The sequence below is a fragment of the Aristolochia californica genome, unplaced genomic scaffold (assembly GCF_029961685.1).
Source record: "Aristolochia californica isolate CCGP_79_NKW_82.1479 unplaced genomic scaffold, dmAriCali1.0.hap1 SCAF_14, whole genome shotgun sequence".
In the NCBI taxonomy this organism is placed as follows: domain Eukaryota; kingdom Viridiplantae; phylum Streptophyta; class Magnoliopsida; order Piperales; family Aristolochiaceae; genus Aristolochia; species Aristolochia californica.
The window spans coordinates 11,080,938-11,096,396 of NW_027181815.1; the positions used below are offsets into that span (position 1 = coordinate 11,080,938).

General features: G+C 38.2%; 1 protein-coding gene across 4 annotated transcripts; it reads left to right on the forward strand.

The window, feature by feature from the left end:
• The first annotated feature begins 943 nt into the window (after window positions 1–943).
• Window positions 944–15,279, forward strand: LOC137950437 (pre-mRNA splicing factor SR-like 1). 4 transcript variants are annotated; one of them, XM_068796897.1, is made up of 5 exons: window positions 944–1,174; window positions 2,811–3,211; window positions 3,929–4,009; window positions 12,065–12,136; window positions 14,118–15,279. In XM_068796897.1, exons 2-5 carry the CDS (start codon window positions 2,924–2,926, stop codon window positions 14,847–14,849), a joined length of 1,173 nt encoding a protein of 390 aa, XP_068652998.1. In that variant the 5' UTR covers window positions 944–1,174; window positions 2,811–2,923; the 3' UTR covers window positions 14,850–15,279. The 4 variants fall into 4 exon arrangements, with proteins under 4 accessions (XP_068652998.1, XP_068652999.1, XP_068653001.1 ...); XM_068796898.1 differs by having other exon boundaries at window positions 14,169–15,279; XM_068796900.1 differs by lacking the exon at window positions 14,118–15,279 and adding an exon at window positions 12,291–12,344.
• Window positions 15,280–15,459: the final 180 nt, after the last annotated feature.

The following is a 15,459-nucleotide window of genomic DNA, read 5'->3' on the forward strand; positions in this document are numbered from 1 at the left end:
GTAATAACTTAAATTCCTTTCTTACTCATGATTATGGTTTTTTACCCTCACAAAACTATAAATAAGATATAAGGGGGAGAGCTCCATACATGCTCTCATTCCCCTCGAGAAACCCTAACTTCTTGTTACACTTGCCCCCTCTCTTTTCTCCCCTCTCTCTTCTCCTCTTTAAACTTAGGCCTTCTAGTGATGGAACGCTATAATCTAATACTTTATTAAATAAGTTTTTCATTACATAAATTTTGGGTCATCATTCCTCTAAATTAACTAGTCTATCGCTTAACATGAGCATATTATCCTCCTTGTCTTTGTTTTACACACAACAAAAATATTTTACACACAATAGTTTTTCTACCAAGTTGTGCCTAACAATGCTCCCTCCCTTTTTATTTACATGGGATGGGCTGCATTGGCCCTCTACCTTACAACTAAGGGGCATCACACTCCCTCTATTGAATAAGGGGACAAATGCCCTCTTCCGGACAATTTTTTTATATTAAAAAATATTAATTTTAAAATATATAATAACAATATCATTGCCACTATTATTATATATTAAATGAAGTTTTATAACACCAAAATGAAAAGTTTTTCTTCACTTTTAAATCACTTTATTATATTTTTTATTTTTTAAAAATAATAAAATAATGATGACATCCCGTTTGGTGGATGTTCAACCCCAGTTAAATCAGGTTCAACTAGACCTAATCACTTCACCAATTCATTTTTTATAACATTGCTTATATTATAATAAATTTATAGATATGATTTTTCTCTAAATTTTAATTATATTTTTTACAAAAATACGACATCTAAAATTCTAAATACATATATTTGGAATTAAAATATTTATAAATATTGTAGGAATTAAAATATCGAAAAGAGTAGTATAAAAAATATACTATACCGAAGAGTTCCCGTGTGCCTTGTGGTGTCGAGGGCATCTTACCCGTAGCTTACATAGGTGTCCACCCAGGTCGAAGCCCGAGGAATACCCAACTACTGTCCTTATTTCTTTCTCCTCCAACGTCCGTAACCCTAACTTGCCCGATTCCAATTCCTCTACAGCCATTGCAAATTCGAAGTTTTGTTCGCCTTTCTCGCAAATTGTGTCATCCCAAAGAAAAATTCTAGAGCTCGAGAGGAAGTTCACAACGGATCCTGTAATGAACAGGTATCTCGTGCATTCTACTGTGTCGCTTAATTATTTATTGTTTTCTCTCTCTTCATGTGTGAAAGTTAGATTGTAGAGTGATCATTTTAGTAGATAAAGAAAGTTATTTAAGTTTGTTCACCGCTGGTATTTCGAAGAAGTGACTTTTTGCATATTCTAGCGATTTTACGCAAACTGTGACTTAAATTTGAGCTCGTCAGCTCTATTTATTTTGTTTTAAATTGACGAGATAAATATGCATTAAGTGGTGAAATGAGCAAACTATAGCTAACGGAAGCGAAAGGAATATTAATGAAGTTCACAAAGGTTGTAGGGAATAGGGAAAGGGCGGTTCACTGCATTTCTGAGTTCTGTTTTTATGTTGCTGTTCTATGAATAATTTGAATGTAGAAAAGGGTGTGGCAATGCTTTAAAAAAGGAAAAAAGGAAAAAAGAAGAAGAAAAGTTTGTACTTTTGACATCGGAGGCTGATTTTTTTTTTTTTTAATTATCCTGTGGGAATCCAGATACAGTTCCTTTAACTGGAATCATATGTTCATTTAGTACAAAATTATACATTACTGATTTGGTTACTCTCTCTTTATCTCTCTCTCTCTCTCTCTCTCTCTCAGGTTCACCAAGTGCAAATCTCTTCAGTTTAGCTATCTAAATTATTTTTATTTTACAGTTATATTTAATTAAATCCCTCATGATTTTGGCACCTCTTCGATCATTATATTTGAAGTGTCTTCTTAATTTGTTTTAATTGGAAGTTTTCTCTTTTCCAAAAAACACAGGGGAAATCCACATGCTACTCTCCACTTCATTCATTCTGAAATTTGGTTGAAATGATTTTTCAGAAGCCAAAATAACAGCATCAGTTATACTTGCATATATTTTTTTTTCATGTGCTCTTTTAAAGTATATATCTATAGCAATGATGTGGTGGAGTACAATCATAATGTGGAAGAGTCTGCTGAAGAATACTTAAAGATAGGGGATCACATTAAGGTCACCTGTGTTTAAAGAAGAAGGAAGAAGGATGCTCAAGTTAAAGAGAAGAAGGACCAATCAGAAAAGAGGAACTGATTTTGATCCAGCTTTTTAAAATTCATTTTTCTTCTGTTTTGATTGAATCTTCTTAGCTTTCCTTTTCCTTCTTCTTTCATGACACAAGTGACCTTAGGGTGATTTTGTGTCAGTAAGTATTCTTCAGCTAACTCTTCCACATTATGATGTACTGTGCCATGATGTTGCTTAAGGTGATGACGTATTATATATCTGGGATTATTTCTTTTGCCCCTTTTTCCTGACATTTTTGATTTTCTGACTTTTGTTACACTTCTTTGAATATGTTTTGGAAACAAGTTCTTGTATTGGATTTATACTTAATTTTGTCATTGACTATGCTCCTTTCTGGTCTGTTAATCTGTTTGGAGGTTTTCAGTTTGACACTAAACTTCTGTCTCAAAAATAAATGAATAAAATAAATAAAATAATTTTGAGACTAAACCTTGTTACCAAGAATCAAGGATGCCTAGGTAGTAGCTATGAAATGATCTTTTTTCCATTTCATTTTTTTAATACCTACATTCTGGGTTTGTGCCATCTTTATACCTTTAAAACAGTTGTTGCTTTTCCTTTTTCTCCTTTGCAGGATCTGTGACTTGCTCCAGGGCTTCCAGCTTCTCCTTAGATTGTGAAGAGGATCTCCCAAGATTTCATTTGATCCTCTTTACGATCAAGTTTGTCATTTTTTCTGTTAAAGTTATGGAGATACAAACTTCTGGGAAACCTATAGATTCTTTGTTAGAGAAGGTCCTGTGTATGAACATTCTTTCTTCTGATTACTTTAAGGAGCTTTACAGATTGAAGACTTACCATGAAGTCATTGATGAGATCTATAATCAAGTGGATCATGTAGAGCCCTGGATGACTGGAAACTGTAGAGGCCCTTCAACTGCATTCTGTCTTCTTTACAAATTGTTTACAATGAAACTTACTGTCAAGCAGATGCATGGGCTTCTGAAGCATCTAGACTCGCCTTATATTCGAGCTGTGAGTATGATTCCATCTTTTTATTGCGTTCAATGTTTTGATAACAATAATTTGAGTAATGCTACTGCTACTATGAAGTAGACACAGGGTGTGTGTGGACAGAAGGGTACGATGTCTTTTTATTTTTGTGCAGTATGACTCTGTTTCTGAACTCAAAGCCAAATTAATAACTATAGCCTAACAATTGTAACTCAAAGCAAATTTAAAAACCGCGGCCTAACAATAGTAAGAACATGATTTCTATTTCTAGAAGTTGAAAACATGTTCAAACATGTGTCACTAAGAGGGTGTTGCAAAACTGATCATCAACTGGTTACAGACGTTTGGCAAGTATCTAGATTAACCTACTTGGACAGTCCATAATTTAGAAGTTTCATTGGCTGATGATTCTGGCTGTCCAGTTGATGGCATATGCATTGATTGGTTTTTTGGAGGTTACCATCAGCATAGAACAAAATCTCCTTCTTATTATGCTAAAAAAGGCTACCATTACTTAAAAGTATAACTTGTGTAGACTTCTTGATGTCGGGTGGGACTGTTCCACTAGGACTATACATGACACTTCAAATTGTGGCCTTCATGTACTAGCCTTTTGCCTCGTGTCCCATGTTACTGATAGTGTTCAAGGACTTCAAATTAGTTTCTGGTATAAGAAAGACTATTTTATCAAGTCAATTTATATTATTTGCTGATCAATACCTTGACATGGAATTGTAGGTTGGTTTTCTCTACTTACGATATGCTGGGGATCCTAAAACATTATGGAGCTGGTTTGAGCCTTATGTTAAAGATGACGAGGTACTAAGTGAAATATTTTTTCATTAAACTGAACTAATCCAATTCTCATATTTAATGGCTTTTTTTTTTACTTGTTTTTCAATCTCTTGTTGTTAGGGATCTGTTCCCCCTTCCTTTGTAAATTTTCACTTGTTAATATTAATACATCTTTATAAAAAAAAAAAAAATCTTTTGTGTCATCATTTTCTCTGAATTAGTTTCATTGGAATCCCTTTTAATTAATACATGCAGAACACTTGAGATATCTCAAACAAAATTGAAATATTTATTCTCATCATTTTAAAAGAGAAAAAACTGAATTTTTAATAAAGTGATATAAAGTGGACAAATGAAGCGAAGAGGTTAAGGAGGGAACCAAGATTTCCTTTTTTTGGAAATTTATATTGTAACAGCTAATTAAAATTTCCGGAAATGTCTATGGCTGATTACTAGTGTCCATGATTGCACAAATTGGCCTAGGTTACCTAGTGAGATGTCTAAAATCTGAGATGACTTGGTCAAGACGTTATATGTTGTTTGAGGTGTCACATATTTGATATGAGACCTCATAAGAAATGTTGAATTTTTTTGGAAAAATAAGAAAAAGTAAAAAATAAATTTATGTCGCAGATATGATATTTGCATTATTTTTGTTAATTACATCAGTAAAATTTTACGAAGTAAAACACATATTTCATAAATGAAAAGTACATAATCCTTTGACTTACCAATTTCACTTTCAATACAAATATATTATCATCAAACTTTTTTTTTCGAAACTGATGAGCTTTATTGAAAAGCAAGCAAAACAAAACAAATAATTATTGGAGCAATCTAGTTACAACAAGAGATTGCATGGAAGCTCTGTTTTTAGCAATAGAATCAGCCCCAGAATTAGTTGATCTCAGGACATGGGCCCAAAAGCAAGAAAAGATGGATACAATGTCTCTGATATCGCAGAAGGTGGCCCAATGCCGTCAAAGGGGCTCGAGGAAAGGGAAGGCAGCAAGACGATCAATGAAGATAATGAGGCCTTGGAGGATAACCATGGGGTCGACCCAAGTGGAATCGGAGATACCCATAGGTCTAGAGTAAGATAAAAGGGTGGCACCATCGGAGTTTTTGAAGATACCGCTGAAACCAGATGTAAGGGTGGCATCATCGGAGTTTTTGAAGACCATTGTAACCCGCAGGACCAGGGTAACCAAAAGCATTGATATTGGAGTTAAGCTTCAGCAAACCAAAGGGAGGAGGTTCCCATTCTTGCATGGTAGGGCTACGATAAGGGTTGAACATTTGAGCAATTGCCTGCCAGCTGCTATGGAGGGTGGGACAGCCAAGGCTGATGAATTCCTTGTGTGAACGGATCCAGTGGTAATCTAAATGGAGATACAGCTGGAGACGTTGTCAAAATTGGCAAATTTGTAGTTAAAATGCCTGTTGTTCCTCTCATTCCAAATGCCCTAAGGAATGAATGCAAGGCAAACAGACAGGAGGGCCGTTCTCATTTTGGGAATATGGGAGCAGAGCAGGAGGCAGCATGTGGCATGAAGTTCCTGAGGGAGGCAGAGCTGTAGACTAATCATGCCAAGTAGGCAAGTCAAAACTTTCCATGTAAAGGGGTAGTGGCGGAGGAGGTGGGTGACACTCTCATCAGCAGCATTGCAAAGCAGACACAGAATGGGGGGACCCAAATTGGCGTCGACGGAGGTTGTCCATGGTCAAGATTTTGTAGTGGGGGGCTCTCCAGATAAAGAACTTGTCCTTGGGGTGAGCGGCGAAGCGGCGAGGCGGCAAGCGATCATAGTGTGGTGAGGCTCATGAATTGCGGTCCATCCCGAAATGTGATGGTATGTGGAAGAAACGGAGAAGATGCCACTGTTAGCGGGTTGCCAGCCCAATCTGTTCTCGATGTTGTGTTTGATGGTGATGCGGCTAAGGTCATGTAGGAGGGCACATACTAGGGTTAAACTTAAGGCCACGGCTAGGGTGCAAATTCCAACTATTATTTTCTTCCCAAGAGTTTGCCACGGTGATGGATGGATGGTGGCTGAAACAGAAAAGTGCTAGGTGGGACTCAATGAGTAGCGAGGACCCAATCCACCATTTCAATGCGTTGACTGTTACCACCATAGTAGCTGATAATAGACTACAGACTTGAAGGTTGGAAGGAGGAGGTAGAGGCGGCACCAGATGGGAGATAATCTATGGCGCAGCCCACCAGAAGTCCACCAAGTCAAGGAACAACACAGCTTGGCAGCAACCATGTCCTTGCCAAACAGATTTCGTGGGAAGTGTTAAACTTCCAAAGCCACTTAAGGAGGGCGGAACTCATATCCTTGGTGAGGCCTATCCTTAAGCCACCCATGATCTTCGGCTTGCAAACGTCTTTCCACCAAACAGATGGTATTTGAATCCATCAGTATCCCCACAACAAAAAAAGTGGTGTTTGATGCTGCAAACAGAGGCCGAGCAAGGAAGGAAAGTGAGGAAGTGGATTGGAAGTCCGGCAATGCATGAATTTAAGAGAGTAAGACATCCGGCTTTAGAGAGAAGATTCCCATCCCCCTCTCCCTCCAGGTAGGCAAGCAACGCTCCATCCTTTCAATCATAGGAGACCAAAGCCCCTTATGAAGACACACGTAAGTAGTGGAGAGGGCAGCCATGGAGCATCCGAGATAGCTGGCCATGGACTAAAGTAACTCCGGATCAGTATGGAATCCCGTGATGGAGGTTTTACTCCACTTTATTTTTTGTCGTGAGGTCAACTCAAAGAGGGCGAGGAGTGCTTTCAAATGTCTGATTTGGTCCATGTGTCATTAGCGAGTTGAAGGAGGGGGATATTAAATTCTTTTTGATCAACCATCTGGGAGAACCTGCCAACCTCCTTGGCCAAGTAGACCATAGAAGAAAGGTACTCTGCCACAAGGTTGAAGAAGAGGGGGGAGAGAGGGTCTCCTTAACAAATTCCGCGAGTGTTCTTAAAGTATCCACACACAGTGCCATTGAATAGAACGGTGAATGAGGCCGACAAAATATAACTCCTGGTCCAAAACTGCCAATGCTTGCCAAACCCTATACGCATGAGAATATCATCAAGCAGGTAACACAATCAAAGGCCTTCTTAAGATTGAGCTTTATGATGATTTTTTAGCCTTGCCGGATCTCTTGAAGTTGTCAATGATTTCATGGGCTGCCATTGCTGAGTCAAGGATGCTACGACATTTGATGAAGGCTCTTTGGCCATTTTTTTTTTTTTTTGATAAAGATGTATTTATATATAAACAAGAAAATTACAAAGGAAGACGAAGCAGCTCCCTCACAACCAGAGATTGCAGAGACGATCCCTGCTTGGCTAGCACATCTGCAATAGATTTCGGAATGTGAGACCATATACAAGTGTTAAGTGAGGTAATATCTAAAATTTCCCGAAAGATATCCCAATGGCGCCACGGAGGAGGGGAAACACGTTCACACCATCCAATGACCACTTTTGAGTCTCCTTCAATGTGAATGGGACCACTGCAATTGTCTCTGAAAATGTAGAGCCCATTGAGTAGGCCATAAAACTCGGCCGTTGTAGAGTCAAAAATGTCTAACGGACCAGCATAAGAGAAACATTGATTGCTAGATGAATTCAAAATAATTCCCCCAAAACCAGCAATCCCCGGGTTGCCAAGAGAAGAGCCATCAAAATTCAGCTTGAGGTATCCAGCTTTCTGGGGGGCCCATTCCTGCATTACTGGAGCCTTGATCCCAAAGTGCATCCTTGCCAAGATATTCCAATTATCCCGAATAGAGGTTCCTTTGTAGGAGGAGAAAACCTTCTTAGTTATGAGCCAAGAAGATATTTGCCCCGACACCCTTTCCTCTACTCTTACATCAGATTACGTTCATTCCATAGCCCCCATGGTATGAAACTGGCACAGGCAAATAACATCATTTTCCCAAGACCCGGGGGGGGGGTAGGCCAACTATCGACTTGCTGAAAGAGATCAAATAAGTTGATATGCATAATTGCAGCCCCATTTTGCCTAGAACAGAGGTCCACACATACCATGCAAAAGGTCAATGTAGGAGAATATGATTGACAATTTCCGCTTCAATGTTGCATAGAGGACATGGGGTCAATAGTTGGTGGCCCCTTCTCTTATGGGCATCACTTGTGAGAATCTTACTTTGGCAAGAGCTCCACATGAAGAATTTTATCTTTGGAGGTGCACAGAGAAGCCATACAAAGTGAATATCATGCTCCCTTAGCATCGGATCCCAGTCATTAATAAAACTGTATGCAGATAGAACTGAAAATTTTTCACTTTTGTCAGGCCACCGGATAAGCTTGTCCTCATCAAAAGGTCTCATTCTGACAGATTTGAATGAGTCCAATAAACAAATTGCTTCCAAAGCTTCTGAGTCTGTCAGGCCCCTTCGAGGGTGTAGGTTCAGACTCCCCCTTCCTCCCTCAAACGCATCAGCAACTGACATCTCCCTCTATGTAGAGAGGAGGATGGCCTTGAGTATGTGAGCGAGGAGACTAGCAATGATCTTGTTAGGGGCTAGAGACAAGGCTGACAGGTCTAAAGTCTTGCAGGTGCTAGGTAGCAGCTTTCTTAGGAGCGATCGCGATGAACAAAGCACCTAAGGCACGGTAGGTGATCCCCTTCTGAAAAAAGTTGTGAACCATGCTGAGAACATCAGACTTGATGATGGACCAACATCACTGGTAGAACTCCCTATTGAAGTCGGGCTAAGAGCCTGATCAAGGGGCAGACCCAAAGCAGCAACTTTGATTTTACTATCAAACTGAAGCTGTAAGTAGAAGATTGAATGGCTTTGATCACTTAAAAGTTGACTTTTGGTTGTTGATTTTGATTTACTTGTTAGTTGTGTCCACCCATGGGATTAGATATTTCAAAATCTTTTGGTTTAGAAGTTAAGAATCACTTTTAGCTACACAAACAACAAAAAATGAATCACTTTTAAAACATTCTTTTAATAGCTTAATGATGTTTTTAATCTTGTATATTTTACTATAATCTTGGAATGTAGTACTAGCAGAGATGGTTTGGTAAAGACATGCTTACTGTGGGAAGCACGGAAAAAAACCTACGCATGAAAGGGTTGTGATATCATCACATAGTATTTCATTAATTTTGCTCACAACTTCAATTAATAAAGCATTTTTTTACGAATTTTATGGTTATTGTGAATTATTATACTATTTTGAGACGACTTGTCTTGGATCCAGGATAGATGCCCTGACTTTTCCCATATCATGCCAAATTCAATGACCTGGCTTGGACCTAAGATCTCTAGCAAAGCTGGATATACAGTTTGTATAGACCAGTTTGTCAGCTTAGGACATGGTTCTGCCAACCTTGCAAAGAGAAAACTGCATTAGCTGAGAAGGGTTTATGCATCGGCTCTGTCACTGTAGCCTAAACTTATCAAATATGTGTTTTGACCACCAGTTGGATGCATTTATCTGTTCTGATGACACTCTCCAAGTAAAAGAAAACTTTTTTTTTATGGGATCTGATACTGGTGTTTCTTCTCAAATAAAACGCTGATTGTAATGCTGGCAAAGAGATTTGTTGCTTATCTGATTCATATGGGATCAGATTCTTCTATCTTGTGGTTACATTTCGCAGAAGAAGACTTCAAATTCAATTTTGGAATAAGATACATTTCTCTGAAGGCCATGAGGGGGGAAAGTACAAAAAGTGAGGCATCAGTAAATGAAAATTTACAGTAAGAGAAAGATATATGAGGAACTGCACATTCTATTTACAGATGGATGGCAGGGACAGGCAACAAGTAAGTGCATAACTAATCCATTACTTGCCAATTGGACTGTCATGTAGTCTTTCCCAAGTTCTGCTTACTCTTCCATGTCCTTGGAGATAATTAGTGATCTCCAAATCCACTGGATTTTACCTTTGCCCCAATTGGTGTCAACTCTTTTGACCAGGATGGGTGCTTCAACTCCTTTGTGGAAACTTAGTGAGTCAGTTAGAAGTGCTTGTATTTGTGTGACTTGAATCAGCTTTCTTTTGGACTATATGGGCCAACTAGTTTTAAGCACATTTGTCCATCTAGCTTGGGGTTTTTTTGCCCTTTTTCCTCTTTCATTTTTTTCTTTAACCAATAAGGTTACCTGCCACATAGTTAAGCATGAGTCCGTTTGGATTTCTTCAGCCTTCAACACCTTCTCATTTTCTCTCATGAACAAGGGAAATGAGAGCCAATAATTTTTTCTTTTGAATGCCATGGCTGCCTACCAAAATTACTGCAATCCAGCTTACAAATCTGAACCAATTCTTCCTCTCGTCAGCCGTCATCACTAAAATTTTCTGCAAAGTAATTTTTTTTGGAAGCTCCTAAATCTGATTTGCAATCGCAGGCTGTCTATCAGAGGTCAGTAATGAAATGAATGATGTTGCTAAAATACAGGCTCTAACTATTGATCTAGTTAAAAGATCTACCAATGGAAAAATCTCTTATGAGTAAGCTATTCAAGTACTGTGAACTTGGTATTATTGTTATTCACAAAGGAATAAGCCATTTGATTCAAATTGAATTACTGATTTTTAGGCCTTTATTTAGATCAATGGAATAGATCACATGAATTGGAGGTATAACATGCCAAATCAAATTACTTGTAGGTAATTTCCTACAAGTAATCGCTGGCTCTAGTCCATGTAGTCTAAATAATTCATCCAAAAATAACAAAATTTTTTAGATTTTATGATTTTTATATCATACATCTATTGTTACCGAGTGATGATTATGCGTGGTTCTCATAAATTTATCCATCCGATCATGAGTTTTTTGCCTTTAGGTCTTTTGATTAATAAATAGTTCAAACCAATATGGTAGCTATTTTATCACTGTTTACTGTGAGCAACATCAATCATGAAAATCAGATGGGACTGGATAATTTTAATTGTCAGAATACGTTGTCTAATCATAATAATGTATATATGAGTTGTTCCACTTCTATGGGATGATCGTAGCAGCAAATCAACTTCCAAATTTTAGCATCACCTTGTCAAGAATTACATGCAAACATCAAGAAACTATGTTTACATGCTCTAGAAGTTACTTATTGGAAGTGTCAAGAGTCATTCACAATGCACATTAGAAGCAAGTTTGTTACCTAAAACAATTAATTGCTTATAGAGGCTGTTACTTTATTGATTATAACTTTTCGGGTGGTTGACGGGCATTGCACTGAAATTTCTTATTATCTTTTGGTTAATTATTAATATCACATAGTGAGCAATGATACTTACCTGTCACTGGAAGTTGTGGATTATGTTTGTTGATTTTGCCTTTTGGCTTAATAAAACTCACCATTCTTAAAAGAAAATGAAATTCATGGATTATTATGAGTGATAATTGTGGGATAAAATAAACTGTGTCATCAATTAACATTTTAAGATTTTCGTCAACTGTTAAGTCATGAGTTAGAGTATGTCATCTGGTTCTTGTTCACATTTAGAAGTTCTTACACCACAGTGATCCGTTCATGAGCACTGAATGGATCACTGCAGATTAGAATGTGGTTGTATTTCATGCCTTGCAATTTAGCTTGTTATAATAAATAATGCTGTCAATATCATCTTTGATTCATTGTTTAATGAACATCATGGTTTACGTGATCCCCAGTATAATCATGTAAGTTCTTTTCCCCCGAACCTTGATCCTAATCTGTCTTGAAAGAATTTGGTTTGAGCATAAAGGTTTTTCTGCCCTTAGTTATATTTCTAATTTCCATTGAAGTCTCATTTTTCTTTTTGGTCCCGCTGCAACATTCTTGGGAGTTAGCCCATGACTTGCTGATTTGGATATCCTAAGCAGCAGTTTGCTTTTTTATTGCGGGTATATATTTGTAATTTTCTCAGTTATGCTGATTGTTTAGATTGAGCGTAATTTTATATGTGAAAGCATGTTCTATTAGATTTTTATTTGCTTCAGTTTGCAAAGTGAAGTACACAGCAGAATAAAGTGGGAAAAACTCCAATTTTAGCTCATAATTATGGTGGCTTAAAATTTTATACCCTGTTTCTTTAGGAATTCTCTCCTGGCTCGAATAGTCGGATGACAACAATGGGAGTCTATGTCCGTGATCTGCTTCTTGGACAGGTATCAACAATCTGCTAACCTGTTTTTTTTTTTTTTTTTCCCTTTTGCATCTCACTGAGTGTATCAGTCTCAGTGTGCGCCATTTTTTCTCGTACTTTGCCGTTTTGGTTAACATTGCTCACTATGCTGGTTCATGCGGGTACCGAATTATAAGTTTGGGCTGTGGCGCATTTCTTGTGAGGTCTTGTGATAATCTTATGGAGGGGGGAACACTTCTATCCTTCAGTAACAACTTAGTGTAAGGTTTGTATTTCGTTCTTGAAATGTGCAAAAAAGTATGCAAAATTCCATATCTGTCTGGTCTATGCAGGGGTACTACAAGTTTAATCAGCTGAAATTTGTCAAAAAGAAAAGAAAAGAAAAGAAAAGTTCAATCATCTGAAATGTGGAGGTTATGTAACTTGTATCACATGTTGCTTCTGTTTGTTGCTCTATCAGGAATTTATACTTGTATTGTAGTATTTCTTTGTAGTACAATACTGAATTACTGTGTCCCAACTGCATTATTTAATGTGCTAGGCCATTTTGCTGGGAGGCCTTTTTTGGTTGCACTTTGCCAACATGCAGTCTGGACAGATCATCATATTTTGCTTTGCTTTTTTTTTTTGTAATGTAGACCAAGTTCCTAGTTCTGGTGGTCTGCAATTTTATTTTTTATTTTTTATTTTTTTAAATGACAGAAGCAAAATCATCATGAGTGAAAATTTGGAAATCAGAACCTGTGAATTTGCTTGATTGGTAGGGTGGTGATCTGATGAAGATTAAGCTGGTTCACGTCTTGATGATGTGATAACGCTTTCTAAAATTTAGAAAATATTGCTTAAAAGGATTTGGTTTACTTTAGCTTAGCGTGGCTTTGAAGGGTATAAGTTGAAGAGAAATACTTACCTTCAATTCATCTAATAACTGAATCTTCTTGAAGTTCATATAGAAAATCCCATGGTTTGAGAAAATTGTGAAATATTATTGAAACTGATAGCAGAGTGTTAGTCAGAAGGATAATAAGCAACAACTAGATCCATTTAGATGGCTGAAACAATAAACAGAATACTGCTTGGATGAAGCAAGAAAGAAAATTCCTCTTTATATAGTAGGACTTTTTGGTTGCCTAAAGCAATTAGGAGCAATCTTAGATTAACAACAGTAATCCATTACAGTAAGAAATGTGAACAAGAGAGGAAAACAGAATGGATGTTAGCTGGCCCACCTGAAAGTTCATGTTGCATTAATGACAGTGAAAAATACAAAGGTAGAGAAAACTAGGAAAGACTAGCTTGGGAATGGAGCATAAATTAAAGCTACGAAGCAATGAGAAATGCAGCTTTATGTATAATTCTGTTACTAGGGGGATGGTTGTATCTAGAAAACTCGAATCTGAGTGAAAAAAAAAAATTATCCTCTGAATGACTTTCATGCATTCATGCTGTAGAATTACTTCAGTAAGTGTGTCAACCTTAAAGAGGTGTTGTTGAGGGTGGACACTATCTGGAGAAACTGACTGATTTTTGCAACAGCAGCTACCTTTCTTCTGACTGGCAAAATTTGCCAGGGGGTCCCTCGGGGACAAGTGGCTTTTTGAAGGAGATACTAGCACTACTGCAGGATTTACATCTCTGAAAAGGAGATCGTGAGAATAGGACTGGATATCAAGATCAAACGAACCTTTTGCAGGGTGATTACATACTTGATTTGTTGATGCGAGGTTTTTCACTGGTGTGTGGGAAATCTTGATTAAAAAATCAGTGTGGAGAGAAATTCCCGGGAATCCTAGTTACAATGGTTGCAGTTTTTTCTTGTGTCGTCTCATACATGGTCTGTGTTAACTGTGTGATTCTAAAATTGGGTAGTCTAGCTTTTCCTAGTATATTACGGCACTAATCAATGTCAGTTCATGTTATTCATGTTCTTCCTTATTTTTTCACTAATGTAGTAAGCCATAAAGAATTAATTTGTCTTTCTTAATGTTTACCATTTTTTGCAGTACTATTTTGATACTCTTTTCCCTCGTATCCCTGTTCCAATAATGCGCCAGATTGTTGCCAGCCTTGAGCAGATGAAGCTCCCCTCCAAACATTCTGGTGTCACGGGAGAATCAACCCGTCATGGATCTGATGATACTGCTCGTCGGCCGCCTTCTGTTAAAGCTGCTTTATCAGTTTCTTTTGGTCAGAGAGCACCTCATCGAGCATCAACACGAGATTCCTCACCAGTGCGCAGGACACTGCCACCACCTCATGAACGAAACAGTAGTGAAGATCCAAAAAGATCCCCTGATAAGGATAAATACAGGGACAGGGACAGGGACAGGGACAGGGACAAGGTCCGGGATAGGGAAAGTAACCGAGATAGGAGGCATGACCGACATGGAGACCGGGATAGAGATTCTCACCATTGCAGACACTCAGAGAGAGACAGGAAGGACTTTGATAGGGGCAGCAGGGATTATGATAGCCACAGAAGATCCAGTTCTCATCGAAGTAGGAGTAGAAGCCGAAGCCGAAGCCGGAGCCATAGCCGAAGCTTGCAGGTTCGTTCCAGCCCATTAGGTGACGGTGGCAACAAGGAAAAGGCTTCCTTATCAAGTGATTTGGCCAAGTTAAAAGATATGTATGGTGATCCGAGTGATAGCAAGGGTGGCAATGCAGTGGAGAGGGGTCCTAGGGATAGTAGGGACGAAGAGGTGATTAGACTCGGTGGGGCTTCTTGGAGATAGACTTGGTACAAGTACGTGAGTGAGAGACAGAAGTGTCTTAAAACTTGTTGAAGAAGGAGATTTGTGGGAAATACAAGTTAGAACACGTTTGGCTTGAAATAAGTTTATGTTTTGAACTCACCCTATATCTTGGATACGTGAGTTCACCCAGCCAATTCAAAAAGTTGTAGCTGGAGTCGAGAAATATCTTCAATTGAAAAGTAACTCCAAGCTTAAAAGGGGGAGAAAGGCCCTTGTTGTTGTGCGTTCGTTATTCAGGCAAATGCTGTAATGTTGTTTGAGTATTACTTTTGTCAGACCAGTTCATCCCTGCCTTTATAGCTTCTTCCATGGGAGCATGTTGTTCTATAGTGATAACAATGAAAGACTGGATCGCGGGTACTTTGTTTGTGTTTGGTAACTTTTAATCTTCTTGAATTTCTTAAGCAAATGCTTGTTGGAGAAATGGTGTTATGACATGAGGTAGGCTACTTCAAACTGCAATATCAATCCAAAAGGCCAATGCTTCGCTTTACTGCAGGCTCTTGGCTTCATTGCCTGTTTTATACCTATTTCTAAGGTGTGTGTCTTTTCCATAGATGGACTGAAGATACTGGGTGATGGAAGCTAC